This window comes from Mirounga leonina, unplaced genomic scaffold (genome assembly GCF_011800145.1).
Source record: "Mirounga leonina isolate KUSES-001 unplaced genomic scaffold, KU_Mleo_1.0 Mir_168, whole genome shotgun sequence".
NCBI classification, from domain to species: domain Eukaryota; kingdom Metazoa; phylum Chordata; class Mammalia; order Carnivora; family Phocidae; genus Mirounga; species Mirounga leonina.
In genome coordinates, this window is record NW_023270426.1 from 63,874,162 (window position 1) to 63,894,476 (window position 20,315).

A 20,315-nucleotide genomic window follows, 5' to 3' on the forward strand; every position below is an offset into this window, starting at 1 on the left:
AGAGGGAGTGGGACCTAAGGACAACTGGGGGATGGGCCTAAAGAAGGAACACAGATGGTTCATTTGTTGAAGCAGAAGTGGAGACAAAATTTAGGGACAGAGATGCACGTAGGTCTATAGACGTAATGTGTGGACTCAAGAGAATTCTGATAATTTCTGTTTTCTTGGTTAAATGGAAAGGAAAGATCATGAGCTGAGAGTGAGGATGGGAGCAGCTGTTGGCCGTTTGAGGGCCGAGGGAAAGTAGGAGTGTCATCTAGGAGAGTAGGCGAGTCCTGTAGAAAGGAACTGTAATATAATTGCCAGGGAGCATTAAGGACTCCCTTAGAGTTGAGCGCTCCTTCAGAATGGCAGTTGAACACTCACACCTTAGCAGAATCCAGTATGGTTATCCTAGGAGGGCTGGTACACAAGGCTAAGGGTTAGCTGACCTGGGGACTAGTCAGTCAGGGTTTCACCATTCACTTATGTATGTCACTTCATCTCTCTGAGCCTTCTTGTATTTTTACCTGTAAAACTGGGATATTCATGTCTGCACTGCCTTCCTTGGAAGAATCATGAGATGGAACCTGAGGAACATCTTCTAAAATGTTAAGTGTTAAACACATCAGAGATTACTAGAAGACTAAAGCAGGTAAAACTGGAATAGCACGAGGAAAGTTCCTCCGGTCCAAATGAGGTCTTTCCAGGAAGGATGGCCTAATGGCACTCCAGATAACAGGTTGGAGGTGACATACAGGAAAAGGACGTTGAACAGGACACACTCTGCCAATGACTACTGGTTGCTGTGGCCTAGGGCTGGTTGAAGCTAGTTAGCTGAGGACATGCGCTCCAAAGACACCCAGGATCGGGGCTGCCCTGGTGCATGTACACTTTTTGTGGTGAGTTAGAAATGGGTGCCCCCTCGCCTGATTGGCTCAGTCAGTTAAGCGGCCAACTCTGAATTTCGGCTTAGGTCATGATCTCGGGGTCATGGGATTGAGCCCCAAGTTGGGCTCTGTGCTGAGCTGAGTTCGGAGTTTGCTTGTCCCTCTCCCTCTACTCCCCCCCAAACCCCCCTCTCTCATGTGCACTCTCGCTCTCTCTCTCAAATAAATAAATAATCTTAAAATCTCAAAAAAAAAAAAAAATAGGTGCCCCTTCCTCAAGACCCTTTACTTCCACATATCAGAAAACTGTCCCGACATACTTAGCTTGTTAGAATAAGATATTTTCTTGACATACACCTAAAACTTGTAACAAATATGAAAATCTACAGTGCTATTGTGTGAAAGGTGCCCCCTGGGGTTGTGGAGTGCTCAACACAGTTGTCTCAGCTGAACCTCAACATTCACCACCACCTCATGCCTATATTTAAAGTAATATCAGAATATAATGTTGTTTTTAAGGTTTCAAGATCAAAATTGAACATTATTGGCCTTTGTGCTTTAGGCTCTATTCTTGGTAGACCTGGATTAGAAGAGGTCTTGGAAGATTGCTGACTTCCAGGAAGGATTTTACATATGTATTCAGCAGGTGGGAATCCAATGGTACAAATATGTTACGTTCACTGATAAAATGATGATCAGGATGGTGTAATGGGCCTTTTGGACAGCTTCCAAACCATGAAATACTGTATTTCTAAGTTTTGTGGGTTTGTTTGTTTTTTATTTGACAGAGAGAGAGATAGCGAGAGCAGGAACACAAGCAGGGAGAGTGGGAGAGTGAGAAACAGGCCCCCCACAAAGCAGGGAGCCTGATGCGGGGCTCGATCCCAGGATACCAGGACCACGACCCGATCCAAAGGCAGACGCCCAACGACTGAGCCACCCAGGCACCCCTGTATTTCTAAGTTTTAAGAGCTCAGCTAAACATTAGAAGACATACTGCTGAAGCCAAAAATCATGGGCAGTATTTATCTGTGGGATCTAAGTTTGTCATTTGGCATCCTGAACATTACGTGTCCCCAGAGCAAAGCAAACCTGGTACCTTACTTTGAAAAATAACTCAACCAATAATATAATTTCTGTATATGAGGGCCAGGTAGTATTACCAAAATCTGCAGATTCCAATTTTAGAACTCAGGAAAATATTTCAGAGCTGAAACAATCAACATCTTTTTGGCCAAGTAACCGAACAAAATTTTCTCTACAAAGCCAAGGTTCACTATTTTAATTCCGTTAAAGCCGGGACCCAGTACACCCGTCGTTATTACTGCATTCTTTGTGAGACTCCCCCTAGTGGCCCACAAGAGTTAGCTTCCTGAACGAGCACACCTGGACGAAGACTGGGGCGTTCCGTAGCAGTTCATTCTCTTTGTCTAATTTGATGGAAACTGGTCTCCTATCAAATGTGAAGGTGAAATGAGGGGAAGGGTGTGAAATGTAAACCTAACCGCCGCCCACCCCCACCCAATGGGACCAAGAGGTGAAGGACCTAGTGATTTTACGACAATGAGCACTAAGAAAAACCCTTGAAGCTCTGAAATCCCAGGGACTTGACCTATAAAGTGTGAGGGCCAACCCCATTGACATCACAGGTCTTTCCTGCGGTCACAATGGTACTGAGCCACCCTGGGAAGATGCCCCAGAAACACAAAGACTTTAGTCAGATTGCAACCAAGTTTCCTTAGAGCTTTGGCTTTCTGAAAGACAAAAAAATCTCTGCTCCCTTTCAAAAACGTCAAATCAACAAAAAATAGAGCCAGGAAATCAAGCATCATGAGCTCAGGTATTTATCTCATAGATTATTCAAGGTCTCTAAGTTCTCATTCTTGACGACCTTACTTGTATTTCTTCCTACATATAAACAAGGTAATAAACCCCAAAGGAGATCCTTGGATGGCTTGGGTACGATAGAGTGAGAAATCATTTCCTATTCTTTTATAACAGTTTGATCTATGTGGATGCATCTCAACAAAGTTTCCTAAATGTCTAATGGAAGTACCTGGGATGATAAATTCTTCTAGGTGACTATGGGTGTGATGGGGACCTGGCGAAGAATTGATGTAGGGGAGGACAGAAGAGGAGAGTGTAAAATAAATTAGAAGCCTCCCTTAACCTTCACCGTATGTACAGAAACTGTCCTTAATTTAAAAAAAAAAAAAAAAAATTTAACCACCAGGGCAAAAATTCACTTGCCTTAGTTCCTGATCTGATTCAGCATTCTGGTTGCCTAGTTACAGATGTAAACAAAAGTGCCTCCCCGTCTGCAGAGGAACAGCCGAAGGAAACTGATGGCCCCCTTCCTGGCTCAGTCAATGACCAAGAAAAGAAAGCAAGTACTTTTAGCCATTCATATTAAAAATAGAATATTTTGCTCAGCTTCTTTAAAGCTTAGCGTTGTTCAGAGAGTTCTAAGGAGTCCTAGAAGAGTTGTTTTTCTTCTCACTCTACCTACATTTCTTGTTTGTTCTGCTTTGACAAAGTGACTGGTGACGACACAAGCTGAAAAGAGAAAGTGTCTCAATATGTGAATACATTTATTGTACTGACTTTTAATGTGCAGGGCTAAATATGAACAAAATTTGATCATTATTTTTTATAAAGATTCAAAAGAAACTATGATAATTGCAAGATAGAGACTTTATTCTAACATGAAAAAGAGAATAGCTAAATAGGTTTTTTTTTTTATTGGTACTTGTCATCAATGAAAAAGAACATTCAAATAAGCAGTATTTTTAGACCTCACCAGAGGATGCAGCCTCTGGTGACGGAAAGAGCACTGGAAAGCTAGCACAGTATCAAGCACTGGATTTTGGTTTCTGTTGGCTGTAGCACCCACAGGCTGTGTGACTTCCAGCAATTACTTAACCTCTCTGTTTCCTCTTCTGTGAAATGGGCTAATTAGGCCTATCATCCAAAGATGTGAGGTTTGAATGAACCACTAAGATAAAGAGTTTAGTAAATAAGAGAGACTCGGTCAATCGTTAGAATATGATTATTATTATCATCATCTATATGATCTTGAGGAAGTCTGCTACTTCTCTAATCCTCAGATTCCTTGCCTATAAAAAATAATCATCTTAAATTCTTTCTGCAATAAGGTAGGATTTCAGTAAAGACAATGATTCCCACCTTATAGGGCATTATATACATGAAAGTATTTTATAGGCTTCAGTTAAGCGGTAAAGGAACACAGCATTTTAAAGTATTGTTATAAAACAGGTGCAAACTGACACACGCAAGAAGTCCATGAGTAGCCACCGGCTTGTCTGTGAGAATTGTTATATAATCACAGTCTAGCTTGTAGGAACAGAGATGCAGCAGAGCTGCCTCCTATATGCAATTAGCAAAGATAGAAAAATTTACATATAAACTTATGTTCGATACATCAAAATTTGCATACAAGAGGAAACAAACAGGCTGCGACGTTAACAGCTTTTGCTCTCTGTAGGTAGTACAATTACAATGAGAATTTCTTTTTTCTGTATCTTTTACTTTTCTATATTTTTCCAAATTTTCCTCCATTATCAGGTCTAACATGTGTTACTTTAAAAGTATGTGAGTTGTAGCTGTGTTTTTAAGAGGATGCTATTTATGGTCTTCAACATAAGACTTAAAAATAACATAAAAGTGAAAGATATAGATCCAACTGTTTCACTTGAGAAGGGGGAAGGAGACAATCACCTAGTAATTTAGTGTCCTTGGACACAATATTCACAAAGTCTTTCATTCCCCAAAAGGGAATGAAAGGGCTCCTAGGTGCCAAACATGGAAGGCCAGGGAGCAGCCAGTTGCTGAGGGCATACCACAGGCCGACCAGGCCAGGGTCACCATGGAGAGGTAAGAAGAGCAGCACTGAGTAGGCCAGGAGCCCAGGGTCCAGCTCTGTTCCAGCTCAAACCTGGAATCAAAACACAGAAGGGCAGAAGGCCAGTCATGTTCTGTAGGTAGTTAGGATAGTTTCCATAACATGGACCCCTGGGTGCCCAGTGGATCAGTGTACCCATCCTCTAGGGGAAGACCTGGCTTCAGCGCCTCAGACCCCACTCAGCAACGGGGAGAGAGGGCCTGAAGCATGATCATGGTGGTCACTGGCTCCATTTTGAGCAGGCTTGAGCCGTGCTGGTTGTCCACCGCCAAGTGGGCAGGGTCAGGAGAGCCTAACTATTGTCAGGGGGTCTTCATTAGCTTCCTTGATAATAGACTCACTTTTTTTTTTTTTTTTTTTTTTAATTTTACTGGAGGAGAGAGCTTTCCAGTTAAGTCTCTTAGGTGTTAATTAAGAAGTAAGACATGGTAGTTTTGCAAAAGGAATGATTTCTGTTTGTGGGTCTTACCCACTCTGCTCACCATGATCGTATACAATAACATAAGCTAAGAAAAATATCCCAGGAAACTATTTTGTTTAAGTTTTAAACTGAGGCAAAATACCACTCATACTCTCCCGATTGAATCCAGTTCAGTGATGGGCTATTAAAATGAGCATAAATCTGTGTCCTGTTTTTGATCTTAAAAATAAAGAACATTAAAGTTTAAAACAGTTTTAGCATATGTCAAACAGTGAGTGCATTTGGCAGTCTCTTTCCTCTGAGAAATGCTGTAAAATCATGAACTTTGGTACAAGGGGAACTTTCTAGTAGTGTCATGTTATTGAATTAGTTAAGTTCATATGGCCAGCTATGTTAAACACTAGTAAGTTATGTACAAAACTGTGCTCTGCTTTCATTTCTCATTGACTGTAATAATCTGACATCCAGGTTTCGTAGAAAACAAAATTACCTGGATAGACTAGATTTCTAGTTTTGGACTTCATTTTTGAAAACTAGTTGTTTTCCCTCAGAAATTAGCATGTTGGAGTAAATTCACTCTGTGAGAACTTCTTTAGTAACTCATCCAATAATCATTGGATATTCCACTTAAAATTTTTCTAAGAATAATCCATGGCTTTGAATTGTCCAAAAAGTTTCTCCTGGCTGTGATAGCAATCTATGAAATGAAGCTCTCTAACGTGATTTTGGTTTTAGTCTCTAGAAATACAGATGGAGCATGTGTAAGTTTAACTGGGCTGATGGTCTATAGTATATATTTTGTTTAAAATTAAAATATTTCTATAAAAATAAGATTGGTAAGACTTACCTATAAAGTAGCTGATGATACATTTTAAACCCATGACCTTTGTTTTAGGTAAGATTATCTCCTACCACAATGTCAACCAAGAATTCTACAGATCTAGTTCAGTATGTTGACACGTAAGTCTGTAAATTGCAACTGGTTTTAACTATTTACTATATTTAATGATTCAGCTAGAGATTAAAGTGCCTGACTAAGATCTTTGAGTTCATATAAACACATTCTCTGCTTTCAGAAGAGACTGCATAAACAACTTCAGAAGATGACCCTCTCTATGCTATTCTCTTCTCTTTGACCAAACAAGCCCATTTTATAGCCTCCTCTTTAAGTACCTTCCATAGGCTCCTATAGATTATGAATCATAGAACATAGGCAATGAATGACATATGCAAAGATCGCATAGAGTTAACTATGACTTTCAAAATACACCAAATAAATCTATTAACATTTTGTTATAAAAACTCAGAAATTTTTGGGCGCCTGGGTGGCTCAGTTGGTTAAGCAACTGTCTTCAGCTCAGGTCATGATCCTGGAGTCCTGGGATCGAGTCCCACATCGGGCTCCCTGCTCAGCAGGGAGTCTGCTTCTCCCTCTGACCCTCCCCCCTCTCATGCTCCCTCTCTCTCTCATTCTCTCTCTCAAATAAATAAAATCTTTAAAAAACAACAGAAATTTTTAAGTATATTAAATGAATCATCAGAAAATTTTGTTTCTGCTGCTTACAGTGCCACACCTGGACCTCATCCAGGGAAGGTCTGCAGAAGAGGGACAACTCTGGGGGCATGGAAATATGATACATTATTGATACATATACAATGTCCAAAAGACCCTTGAATTCCAGTTGGTAAAGGTGGCATCACAGAGGCAATGCATATTCACTTGAGTTGTTTTCTATTTTGTATGTCGAGGGAGGATTTGGTCTGAGGCAACAATGTTTTTAGGGCATTTGGGATTTCATCTCTATATGACCTCAATCAGTCCCATAATGTCTCTTGGCTTTGGTTCTTTCATTTGCCAAACAAAGAGGTTAGTTAGATTAGAAGCTCCCTCGGACCCACTGTAACTTTCAAATGATTCTGATCCTGGGGCATCTGGGTGGCTTAGTTGGTTAAGCATCTGCCTTTGGCTCAGGTCCTGATCCTGGAATTCCAGGATTGAGCCCTGCATCGGGCTCCCTGCTCAGTGGGGAGTCTGCTTCTCCCTCTGCCCTCACCCCGCTCATGCCTTCTCTCTCTCTCAAATAAAGAAGATTTTTAAAAAATAAGATAAAATAATTCTGATCCTAAAATATATATTATGACCGCAGAAGAAATTTATCAAATAAATGAAATGAGTCAATGAGAAGACAAAAATCTAAATACTGGATTTTCATTTTTTTTATATTATCTTTAACAATGAAGATGATAAAAATTTTAAACTCACAGATTTTTATTACAATCTGTTCACAATTAAGAGTTTCCCTGATCCTTAGCCAATTGAATTAACACACCACAAATACTTCAACCACAGTATTTCAGCCCCTCTTAACTTGTATTTGCTTATATGACAATAAGGCCATAATTTAGGGAAAATGAAACCAAACAAAGGAAAAGGATTTTTTTAATGTTTAAAAATACAACTGAGGGTTCTAGAGGGGAGGGGTGTGGGGGGATGGGTTAGCCTGGTGATGGGTATTAAAGAGGGCACATACTGAATGGAGCACTGGGTGTCATACGCAAACAATGAATCATGGAACACTACATCAAAAACTAATGATGTAATGTATGGTGATTAACATAACATAATAAAATTAAAAAATACAGTATTTTAATGTTTAAAAATACAATTCGGATTGGTGACTTTTTTCTGAGTGAAGGACAATGAATGTGGTAGGCACAGAAATAATTATTTTACATGGATATATTAGCTAACCTTGCCATCCGAGGAAGAAAGGGAGACTTGTTCCTACCTGAATCTACACATGGTAAATGGAAAATAGAAATCATTCTTCTGATCTGTCAAATTCCAATATGAACCCAAGTGGATTTCTTTAGCCCAGGCTGCTGACCTGCATCCCGGGAGATGACAGAACAAATTCCTGGAAGACGGTGACAATCTTGAAAAGAAATCCAAGGAAATCTTTGCCATTTCTTGGATTCCAGAGAAACTAAAATTAAGACAAGGGGGGAGAAATATTCTCTAATTCAAAGCAAAAGCATAATGAAGATTATCTAGTCCCAGAATTCATTTCTACCTTGATCTCCCCCAAAACCCCTCTCTTGTGGTCTAAGCCATATATCTAGAACTTCTATGTACCACCTGAGATAGTTTTGTTTTGTTTTGTTTTTGATCTTTCCCCTGTGATCTCCCAGAGCAGGCTGCAAGCTTTCAAAAGGCAGGGATGGTATAACCTTACCCCTACAGTACTAGCCTATCGCGGTGCATTGACTATCGATTCCTGTGGAACCATAGTTGATAGACTTAATGTAGAGTCATGGGGGAACAACTGAATCTTTAAGAGTCCTCTTCGTGCAGCAGACTCCTAGGTAGCTGATTAACTGGAAAAGCAAAATGGCACTCGGGCATTTCAATCACAGTGCAGATAATTCATACTGAAAGGTTGAATCCAATAAAATAAACAGAAAAACAACAAATTTTAAAAAAATTGCTTCATCATGGGCGCCTGGGTGGCTCAGTCGTTAAGCGTCTGCCTTCGGCTCAGGTCATGATCCCGGGGTCCTGGGATCGAGTCCCACATCGGGCTCCCTGCTCGGCGGGAGACCTGCTTCTCCCTCTCCCACCCCTCCTGCTTAAATTCCCTCTCTCACTGTGTCTCTCTCTGTCAAATAAATAAAATCTTAAAAAAAATAAAAATAAAAAAATAAAAAATAAAATAAAAATTGCTTCATCCTTCAAGCCATAGTACTCAGTGAGCAGCAACAAATTTATTGATATGCAAACAAGGTACTTACACAAGCAAAAGTCATTATCAACTCATTAAACTGCCTAAATATATATTACATATTCACAGAGGTTCTGCCTTATAAATCTATATGGGAATATTTATAGGAAATACAAAAAACCAAACACTAACCACAACCAAAAAAAAAGTAAAAATCCAGCAAAGATTCATGCTGTGAAGGTTTGCACATTAAAAAGACTGGCAGGACCAAGTGCTTACAGGGCTCTGCTCAGCCTCAGGCAGTTGGAGCTACGCCCACACATTATTAGTACTTGTTAAATGTTAGTCATATTAATAATCCATGGGGCAGGGGGAGGCGGAATGCTTGCAATCATTTATAGGACAGTTATGGTGACATTATATTAAAGGCAGTAAATAATTCTGATTGCCACATGTGTTCGTTGATTCACAATGACAGGGTAGCCCGTGCTTATTAAGCTTGATTGAACAGGAAAGCACCAAAGTCTTTTTTCTTTTTCTTCTTTTTTTTTTTCTGCTGGCAGAAGGAGCACTACATGGAGGCAGGCACCTCAGGTCCACTCTTAAATCCGCCTCTAATTAGCTATGGGACCTTGAGAAAAAGAAAATGTCTTTTCTTTGTGGGCAGTCTCTGCCTCTTCTGTAAAATGGGGTGGAGTTTTAAGTGATGATGAGCAGCCAAAGTCTCAAGGGCTGTCTGTGTTCACAATGAGATCCAGATTTCATTTCCAGGATGCAGATTAGAAAGCTGCCTCTGTTTGCTACTTCTCAACTCTGTTCACAATTTCTCATCAACATTCTTTTATGTCATAACGTAAGTGGCTAAGATTTAAGAACATAGATTATTCCCCCATGGGATTTAATTTTGAATAGAAAACAAATTCTGCCGATAAATCTCTTTTTTATTTTTCTTCAATTGACCCTACTGAAAAAAAAAAAAATTCTGACCTCTGAATCGAATAATTTCTAAGGTCTCTTCCATCCCTAAAATTCTTTGGTCTTCTAAAACTGGTTATTTACCTTTTATTCACTTTACAAACACTTATTGAGCATTTACTATGTGCTAGGCACTTAGAGAGTCATCAGGGGACAAGACAGACTAAGCCCCCTGGCCTCGTGGAGCTTCCATTCGAGCAGGAGGAAGAGACACGCGTTGTTGGATAACCTGTCAAGGCAGGCTTTGCTGAGAAGTCAGATGTGAGCAAAAATCGGGAGATGAGGGAGCTGGCCATGTAGACGTGTGTGCGAAGAGCAAAATTTCCAAGGCATGGGGGCAAAGATGGCTGGAATGAAAAAGAGAAAAGTATAAACTTGAAGTATCATGCCCCTGGGCCAGCGAAATGAAGTTGTTTGATACTGAGGAGTTGTCCAGGCTGGGTTACAGCCAGTGTGTATCTCAGGAGTTCTCAGGAGTACCCTCTGGGAAGATGAGGGGTCTGGCTGACAGTCAAAGAAGGGTATTTAAAATTTGGATCCATGAAACTATCAGTAAATGAAATGGGCAAAATAAGACATGATTGATGATCTATCTCTCTTGGTGAGTAGAATATGGCATTTGGGGTCTGGGAAGTATTTTTTTTTTCATGGTTTCCCCTCAGTACCATGGCAGACATTTTATTATATCCCCGTGATGCATTGCTTTTCTTGCTACCTGATGAAGACAGATATTTTACAGTACAGGACAGGAGAAAGGAAGACCAAACACTGTTGGTTGAGCTTTCTATGGGCTAGGTCATGTTACCTTGGAGATCTTTGGGGTTTTATTTTGCAACATCCTATCCATCCATGAGGGCAACCGGCTCCCAGGAGAGAAAGTTCAAAACAGTCTGCACAGCTTGTGAAGGAGCGGGCACTCTGGGTTTGTTAGCAAGGATTCTATGACCTGGCAAACCGTCTTGCACCCGGCACAGCTCCCTGGCCCCACTGACCATATTCATTGCTAAAGCTTCCAGCTCTTAGGCCATGGTAATCTCCTCACCTCATCCTCTCAATAACCCTCACAGAGGGAGAGTGTCACTATTTTAACGACAAAGACCCTGGGGTTCAAAGGAGTCAAATATTTGTCCACACACAATACTATGACAGGACCAAGATTCTAACCCAGAAATCTGTGTCTAGATTTCCACATGCCTTGCCAGCGATCCGCTCAATACACGTGTGCACACGCACACATACACACACATGCAACACCAGGGGACATTTCACCTGCAGCCCATCCCTGGAGCATGAAAGATGTGATACGACCATAGACTTCTGATCTTCCTCCATGCGGGCCCCTCTGTGAGGTGTGGCCAGCCTGGACCCCCAGCATCTTAGCCGTGCCTGGGAGGCACCATCATCAGCCTCAGTGCAGTCTCTTATTCCTCTCTAGCATCTTCTAGATTCCATCTCTAGCCCCTTGCTATGATGGGTGAGACTCTGGCTGTGGGTAGACACAGCTACAGGAATTGGGCATGACTCACAGCACCCCCCCCCGTATCCGTTAGGGTAGGGGCTGCCCAGATGAAACTCAGTACCTCCCCCACGCCCCAGGAGGCCCTCTGGATTCTTGCCACACGTCGGAGCTTCTGCTCAAGCGAGAGAACTGTGCTGGGGTCAGGTTGAGGCTGGACTCAGTTCTTTAGAGCAGAGAGGGAGCCCCTCCAGCCTCTGGGTCTCAGAGAGGACCCTTAGAACTCCACGGAGAGATACAAGCCAAGCAGAGGAAAGGTGACTGGTAGTTACATAATGTATCCTGAGAAAACACAATGTAACAGGAAGAGCTACTGATTGGTCTAAGCAAAGTTGCTGTGATGCAGGAAAAAAGAGTCAAAAGAAGCAGCTTAAAACGTTTCCCAGCCGAGTTACTGCCAATCTCCAAGCCTCAGATTCCATCTGAATTGAGAAAAATTTTACCTATGTAGTGGTGGGGATGAAATGAAATAATTTTTATGGAAGTGACATGTCCACTATAGGCATTACATGGAAATAAGATTGTGTAATAATATGTTCCTTACATTTGTCCTGGGTTAGGAACTTCCCTTAAGTAATAGACCATCTTTCCTAGGGCTGCCATAATGCAGTCTCATAAACTGGGTAGCTTAAAACAACAGATATTTATTGCCTCACAATGGGAGGTCAGAAGTCTGAAATCAAGGTGTCGGCAGGGTTGGTTTCGTCTGAGGGCTCTGAGGGAGAATCTGTTTCATTCCTCTCTCTTCACTTCTGGTGACAGCTGGTAATCTCTGGTGTTCCTTGGCTTCTAGATGCATCACTTCAATATCTACCACCATATTTGCCTGGTAGTCTCCTTGTGTCTCCATCTTTACATGGCCATCCTCTTATAGGGGCGTCAGTCACACTGGATTATGGGCCCACCCTACCCTATAATCCCAACTAATTCCATCTGCAATGACCTTATTTCCAAATGGTTATATTTTGAGGTACCAGGAGTTAGGACTTCAACATATCTTTTGGTGGGGACACAATTCAGCCCATAATTCCACCTAATAATTACTAATAATCATCGTAAGAACATATGTAAAAGACACTTAATGACATTACAAAGCACTCCAAGTACATTAAGTAAATTGATATCCTTCAAGCAATTGGGTCAGGCGGGAGTCCTGATCTCCACAGGACACAAGGACAGAAGGACAACCCAAGAAAGGTTAAAGATAGGAAGTGGCAGAGACAGCGCTTGAACCCCAGTCTTCGGATTCCAAATACAGTGTTCTTTACCCTAGAGACTCCCATAAACAACACATACACCCCCCCCCCAAAATAGCCAGGCAATATGGAAAAGTGTCACAAGAACGCTACAAAATGCGATAAGAACTCCAAATATCATCAAAACCATTCGCTGCTGCAGTTTGCACACGCTTTGCCTGTAAGAGCTACCTATCACATCTCCATTCCCGCAGACACTCTGGAACACCCAAATGCCTCCCACAAGAAAGCCAGTCACCGCAGGGGTAGCATTCATTCTGTAATGTCATTGAAAAGTTTACTAATGTGAGGTTTCCCTCATACGCTATAACTTGTCACTAGAAATTATCCACAACCAGTCTCCTTCTCCAATCTCTTCTCAGCTACGTTCCTATTTAGAGTCCGGTCCTTTCCAGGCTCTTCCATGCAGACCTCACACTGGCACAGCCCTACTGGCTTTGGTCGGCCTCTTCCCAGACTGTACCCATGAAACCGGAGTTGCCTCCCTTAGGGCCCTAGAGCATCCAGTATCACATAAAACTCAGCAACGGAGGCTTCTCTAGCTGCCAAAATCCATGTGCCGGGGTGGTTAGATACAAGCAACAGAGAAACTACAGAAAACATCTTTTCAATTTCATTGTTCCACATTCACTTACAGGTTATTTTTGTGAGGCCTCAAAATGTTCCCTAAAATGTCACTTTATATGTGTATTTTTTGCAGGACTCTAGGCACCAAGAACGGAGCTAGTCATCATAGATCTCACAAAAATGAAAACTGTCTTCAGTTCTGCTCGTCATTGTTCTAGAAAAGGCTTTCAGCTCTCCAATTTTTGCGTCTTGAGTATTACAGGTTGCCAAGATGGTTATCAGAATCTCCTAAGTAAATGTAGTGCTCTACTCACAAGAACAGAACAGGCAGAGAAGTGAGAGGTTCTCTGTGCTGATGCATCTGTCAGCAATAACACAGCTGGTGCAAGTCACACGGAGCCGCAGAGAAATAGAACTCGGAGTTTGTGGAAAATCTGTTCAGATTCCGTTGTCAGCTCCATAGTCAATGATTTATGGAAAGCCCAAATCTCTCTCTGAAAAGGCCCCCTGGGAATTCTTTCTCCTGCCGTTAGTAGCTCCATCTGGACGAGTCTGGAATATTCGGTCATTTCTTTACTTTCACAGTTAAACTTAGATATAAGTCCCACTGATATAACATACTAATAAAACAGTGGGCTTGTTTTTCTTTTTAACTTACTGAAAGAATCAGAGTGGCCATATCTTGTTATTCAGTTTGTAACCATTTGGATGACCTGAGGCTTTGAACCATGGTATCAGGAATCTCTCTTAGGAGATTGAGAATGTTCCTGTGTGAGTTTTTCTGGTGGTTGATTTAGAAAGCTCAACTGAAAAACAGTCTTCTCTTTTGTTACGGTAACGGAAGTGGAAAAATATATGAGCTCTATGTTTATCTTGCAGGAATCATGTAAAGAGAACTAAACAGAGCATTATCTGGTGCTTCATTAAGCCTCATTAATAAATAATAATAAAACGCCCCACCTATAGTAAACCTTAAGCATGAAAAGAAATTTCAGAAAGGAATGCTCTCCGTTTAAGTGTAAAATAACTTCTAAAAATAAACTTTAAAAGCTAACAGAAACCATAGAGTCCACCATTTATATAAGTCAGTTAATGTCCCCAGGGTTGCAGGAAAATATACTTGCAGAGCAGTAGGTGCTGCCTCCCCAGAGGCCTCCTTCAGTGTACCACACGGCAACATCATGGAGCCCGTCATGACAGGCAGGGCCACAGACTGGCATCTGAGGCACAGGCGGCAGCCCCGTTCCTCTGGTCCCTCTGCTGGCTTCCGTCTGATGCCTCATACTCTCTCTGGATACGGTCTTGACACCAGCCAATAGCGCCCCCCGAAGAGTGAGTGAACGTGGGCTGCTCACATCCCTGCAGCTCCGTGGCACTGGTTTCGCCACCTCCACCATGTGCCTCTCACAGGAACTATGGAGCTTCACAACCATACAGCCAAGTAGGCCTGGTAGCCCCACTGAAGGATGAATTTAATTGAAACACTTGGTTGGTCAATGGTGGAACCCATACTCTACCCTCAGTCTATCTTGTCTACCACCTTGCCAAACTGCTTCTGACTACCCACTTGACTTGAGAGCTCATATTCTCTATTTGACGCATCAGCACTTCATTCTATTCTGCCTTGTAACATTCACTGATTCACATGACCCATCTTACATAAATCAATGATGCTCAATATTTAGAAGACATTTAGAAACACCTAAGTGCTTATTTCAAATATGTATTCTTGCGGTGTCCCTCCCAACCTTCGAGATTATGATTGAACGAATCTATGGTAGAGCCAAGGAATCTGCTCTGCGTTGTAACAACTTCCCTCCCTTCTCCACCCTCATCATACTAGTTCAAGTTTCTTTATGAGAAATACTGAATTAGACTAAGTTCCTTGAGGGACAGACCACTGTATATTAAGCATGGACTAGAGTAGATATTTAGTACATACTTGCTGACATATTTTTTATTTCAACTGTCATTTTTATTGGTAGATTATTATAGACACAGTGCTTTCAGCTACACATAACACAAACTCCAATCAAAATGGTTGATTAGCTCACATTTTTATAAATCTAGAGTTTGGTTAATTTAGAGGCTTAACATCATCAAGCAGGTGTTTCCTATCCTTCCTCCCTGCCATCCTATTCTCCCTCATGATCACAAGATGGCTTCAGCAGCTCCAGATATCACACACAGACATGACAACATTCAGCAAACAAGTGGGAAGTTTCTTCTTATGTATCTCTTCTTGAAAGCAAAGAAACCTTACCCGAAACACCACAAGAGATCTCCCCTTTCACCGGACTGGCCAGAATCGCTTCACATGCTTCTACTTAAACCACTTGCATCTCAACCCAGAAGGAGACCACCATGATTCACGTGCCCCGCTGAAGGACATGGCAGATGGGAGGATGAACCAAATCAGGCAGAAGTAGCGAGGGTTGGCAGGGTGGCTACAAGGAGTTAACCAACAATATGTGCCACACTGGGAACACCTAAGAGTACACAAATACTCAATTTTGAGAGGAATGCAGCATCATTCACAAGTGTCTGTATGGGGTGGAAGTCTAGGAACCAAACACTCTTTTACTGACACATGCAGGCTGCAGATTGTGGAGAGGCCAGAAAGAAGCACTTGCTCAAGGAAGATCACAAGTATATGTGCAGTCTGCCACTAGGCTATGTGTCACTGTCAGCAGGGCCCGACATCCTCTTCCCTTCTGCCTGTGACTCACACAGCCCATCCAGGGGAGCACCGTCAGCATGCTGGGGTTTTAGAGGAATGGATTTTACATATATATGAGGCTCCATTTGGTAATTTTCCAGAAGAACGTTTTTGAGCCGAATGAGTGGTAGAGGGAATTTAATGAAACCCTCAGCAAAGCCTTCTTTGTGCAGGGGCAAGGAAAGAGGAGCTTCACCTCGGCTGAGGCTGAGGCTACTTTATACTGCCCAAGAGATGAAACTGTAAACCTTGAGGCTCTCCCAACCTGTAGCTTTATGGCACCATTCCCGCCCCCCGCCCCCCATTTCCAACAACTCAGCCTTAAGGGAACAAACAGTCCAGCTAGAAAAGATAGTCAGTCAACAAATATTTATTGACTACCTACTTCATGTCAGGCACCCTTCTCAGTGTTGGAGACCGTGTGGAGAACAAGTTAGATAAAGCCCCTGCCCACAGTAAGCTTTTAGTCTAGTGATGGAGGGCAGAAAATAAACATAAGGAAGTAAGATAATTTTAGATAATGACAAATGCTGGGGAGAAGATGAAATGGGGTATGATGATAGAAAGTGACTGAGGAAGGGTGCTTGGGTGGCTCAGTCGGTTAAGCATCTGCCTTCTGCTCAGGTCATGATCCCCAGAGTCCTGGGATCTAGTCCCGCATTGGGCTCCTTGCACAGTGGGAAGCCTGCTTCTCCCTCTGCCTGCCGCTCCCCCTGCTTGTGCCCTCTCTCTCCCTCTGACAAATAAATAATAATTTTTAAAAAAGAAAGAACGAAAGTAACTGAGGAGTAGACTTGTCTGAGGAGGGGATACTGGATTTGAGATAAAAAACGATGAGAAGGAGGCAACCATGAAGTGACTGCAGTGAAGAGCATTCCAAGCAGCAGGAACAGCAAGTGCCTAGGCTCTGGGTGAGGAACTAGTTTAGCATGTTTGCGGGACAGAAATAAAATCCATGTGGTTGAATAAGAGTGAATGGATGGAAGAGTGGGAGGAGCTGATGTTGGAAATGAGAGAAAGGATTTTATTCTCAGAAAATGGATAAGCCATTGGAGGGTCTTAGACTTTTAGAAGACCACTCTAGCTGCTATGTAGAAGATGCACTTTTTGTTCAGACACAGAAGTAGAGGAGATAATAGTGGCCAGGACCAAGAAAAGAAGAAAGAACTCAGGAAAGAGTGGATATGGAGCCTAGGGACACTTCTATGTGTCTATGTGTCGTTTCTGCTGCCACTCTAAGAGATCACATGAGTAGCATTAATCAAATTGTGTCCCCTGCTTCTGCTTATTATCTCTTGGAATTATAGGAATATAGGAGAGTTAAGCTTAACATTTGATTTTGGAGTCACACAGATGAGTTTCAAATTTTGACCCTGACATATTTGAATTGTGTGACCCTTTCTTCTGTCTGGTAAATTTCCTCATTCCGGTCTCCCAAATCACTAGTTCATCCTTCAGCTATTTCCTCTGTCATATTTATCCCACCTTTTTTTTTATTTAGACTATTATAATTTTATGCCTAATATTTCTAGTTTACTTTTTTATGTTTTCCAGTTTTTTGTTTTCATTCTGCTAACATCTTCCCTTCTTTTATTGTTTACTAGCCTTTTAAAAAATGTCTTGTCGGGACACCTGGGTGGCTCAGTCCATTAAGCATCTGCCTTCGGCTCAGGTCATGATCCCAGGGTCCTGGGATCGAGTCCTGAGTGGGGCTCCCTGCTCAGCGGGGAGTCTGCTTCTCCCTCTCCCTCTGACTGCCGCTCCCCCTGCTTGTGCTCTTTCTCACTCTAGCAAATAAATAAATAAAATCTTTAAAAAAATTAAAATACAAATAAAAAATGTCTTGTTGCAGATATCTTACTATTTCTCTTACATGGGAAAACCCAGCAGATTATTTGTGGGCTAGTTGGTTTTGGAAAAGACTGTGCTCCTCAAATGTCTTGCTATTTTGGCCCAGGAATTAATTTCCCTGGGGGTTGTCAACTCCAGTAAACTCAGGGGGCAGGGTGTGGATGAGCCCCAGGCACAGTAAAACCACAATCAACCACTCCTCATCTTACAAAATAACTTGCCCTGTCAGGTCTTCACCTTTGCTCCACAGGAAGAAGTAACAGTAGGAGACCAGTTGCTTTTCCACCCCTGGGGCCTGTGGGTAGGATGGTGTAAAAACAAATGCCCAAGGTCAGTTGCTCCCCAAGTTTTTTGTTACTGTTGTTTCAGGTTCTTACCAACGCAGGCCTTCTGCCTTGCCTGATCTAACTCTTGAGGACACTTAAACAAGAATCTGAAATTTCACACAGATAGAGCATTTGTCCCAAGGCTATCAAGGGGAAGAAGCAAAAGCAGAACTACACCAGTCCTTCTTCCGCATTTTACTCTCCCCCAGCCTCCCTGAGCTATCTCTTGCCCTAGGCCCGAGGAGCCATCTGACTGAGGTTGGCTTGCCTACGAAACAGGCTCTGAGATGGAGATTGGTGAACAGAAGGCTCACATGGAGTGCTCTGGGGTCACTGTCGGGAAGGGAAGGAAACAGAATTGGGAAGAAAGAAAAGTATCATGATACGATTCCACAGGGAGCTCTGAAGCTGGGACGGTCCTCCCAAGTTGTTCTGAGATAGAGCAGGCGTGCCAAGCCTTCATTCTCACATGTTGACCTATCACTAAGTTCAAGCTGCCCCAGGAAGTGGGCATAGCGCTGGACAAAAGTGACTCTCTTCACCAAGGCTGTTCCCAGAGAAGCTGTTAGCTGAGGTCTGTCAAACTGGCAGCCCTCCCAACGCTTGGAGAAATAAGCCCCTCCTTCCCGAAAAGGAAGCTGGGGGGCACATAATGGCACCCAATACACCACCCTACTGTACACATTCACCAGCTTAAAATAATCCCCACAGCACAAGGGTTTTTCAAAGTTTTCTAAGTTTCCTTTCTAGATCCTCCAAGGTTTTAGGAGGCAGAGAGGATAGGAAGCCAGCAGTCACGACAGGTCAGCATTTTGGTCAAGACCATAGTGAGCCCAGGAAATTTTACTCCGGAGGGACTGTGCAACTCATTTCCTTTCTTCAGAGAGTAGGTCACAAAAACAAGCAAAGTAAATTCAATAAAGGGAAAAAAAAAGGACAAAACAAAAGTAGCTTGTCCTTTAAGAAGCTTATCTGTGAAGGGAAAGAGGAATATAATAATGCCAGTAGAGGTTATCAGGATCTTACATGTTTCTTTACCCTAATACTAACGAGCCCTAGCCTTTCAGTTTCTTTTTCTAATTTACTGTGTTTACTTTTTCGCTGAACTTCTGATTCTTTTGTGAATCTCTGCCTTTGAGCTATCATTTCTCCCACCTTAGAAGGCAACACTCTCTTCAGTCGAATTTTCAGGCATTAAATTTATATGGATCTAACTGGCTTGTTAGAATAGCGGGTAAAGTGTGAAATGATTCCTGCTTAGGAAACATGAAAAATGCATAACGTAAGACCAAGGCAGAAGTCAGATCTTCTTAGATGAGACGCAAACCAGGATTCTAACCAGGCTGGGGCTTAGGATCCTCCCAAACTTCCAAACTTCTCACAGGGGAGACAAGACTGTAGTAGAAGTGAAGATGCAAGTTCTGCTTCTGGCTCCTCCTACTCATTCTTGTAACGCCCCTGGTGTTGTTTCTTTTTCCTGACCAGGGGTCATTCGTTCCTTCCTGTGATTCCAAACACCCAGAGAAGTCAGCTAGAAGACAGACTGAACAAGCAGGAGCGCACCATCGCGTTCCTCCTTGATCAAGCCTTCCGCATCAAGGATGACATCTCTGCTTGTCTTCAGGGGACCCACGGCTTTCAAAAAGAGGAATTGCTTGCCAGGAAGCTACTGGAAAACCACATTCAGACCATCACCAGCATCGTCAAAAAACTCAGCCAAAATATTGAGGTAGTTCTTTATTTTCCTTATGTTGACATCATTGTTTGACAACAATTATCAACCACCAATATCATCTTTCAACTATAGAAATGAGACACTATGGCTTAAGTTTAAGTGATTACAACATGTTGCCCCAGAGGAAAACAGTTCAACTTCTCTTTTTTTTTTTTTTTTAAGATTTTATTTATTTATTCATGAGAGACAGAGAGAAACAGAGGGAGAAGCAGGCTCCCAAGGAGCGGGAAGCCCGATGCGGGACTCGATCCCAGGACCCTGGGATCATGACCTGAGCCGAAGGCAGACACTTAACCATCTGAGCCACCCAGGCGCCCCCAGTTCAACTTTTCAACTGCTCATTTATGCCAAAAAGTGGAAGGAAATTCTATTCAAAAAGCATTTAGTGTCTATTCTGTGACAGCAGAGAGAATTGTTTAACAGTATATGTCAGATA

At 42.3% G+C, this 20,315-nt stretch overlaps 1 protein-coding gene across 1 annotated transcript in view; it reads left to right on the forward strand.

Moving 5' to 3' along the window:
- The first annotated feature begins 824 nt into the window (after positions 1-824).
- FAM81B (family with sequence similarity 81 member B) overlaps positions 825-20,315 on the forward strand; it is a 54,563-nt gene continuing 35,072 nt past the window's right edge. Inside the window, exons 1-5 of the mRNA XM_035015074.1 lie at positions 825-881; positions 2,631-2,709; positions 3,158-3,255; positions 6,108-6,172; positions 19,630-19,873. Coding sequence (XP_034870965.1) covers positions 825-881; positions 2,631-2,709; positions 3,158-3,255; positions 6,108-6,172; positions 19,630-19,873 — 543 coding nt within the window. The remainder of the gene's footprint in view (positions 882-2,630; positions 2,710-3,157; positions 3,256-6,107; positions 6,173-19,629; positions 19,874-20,315) is intronic.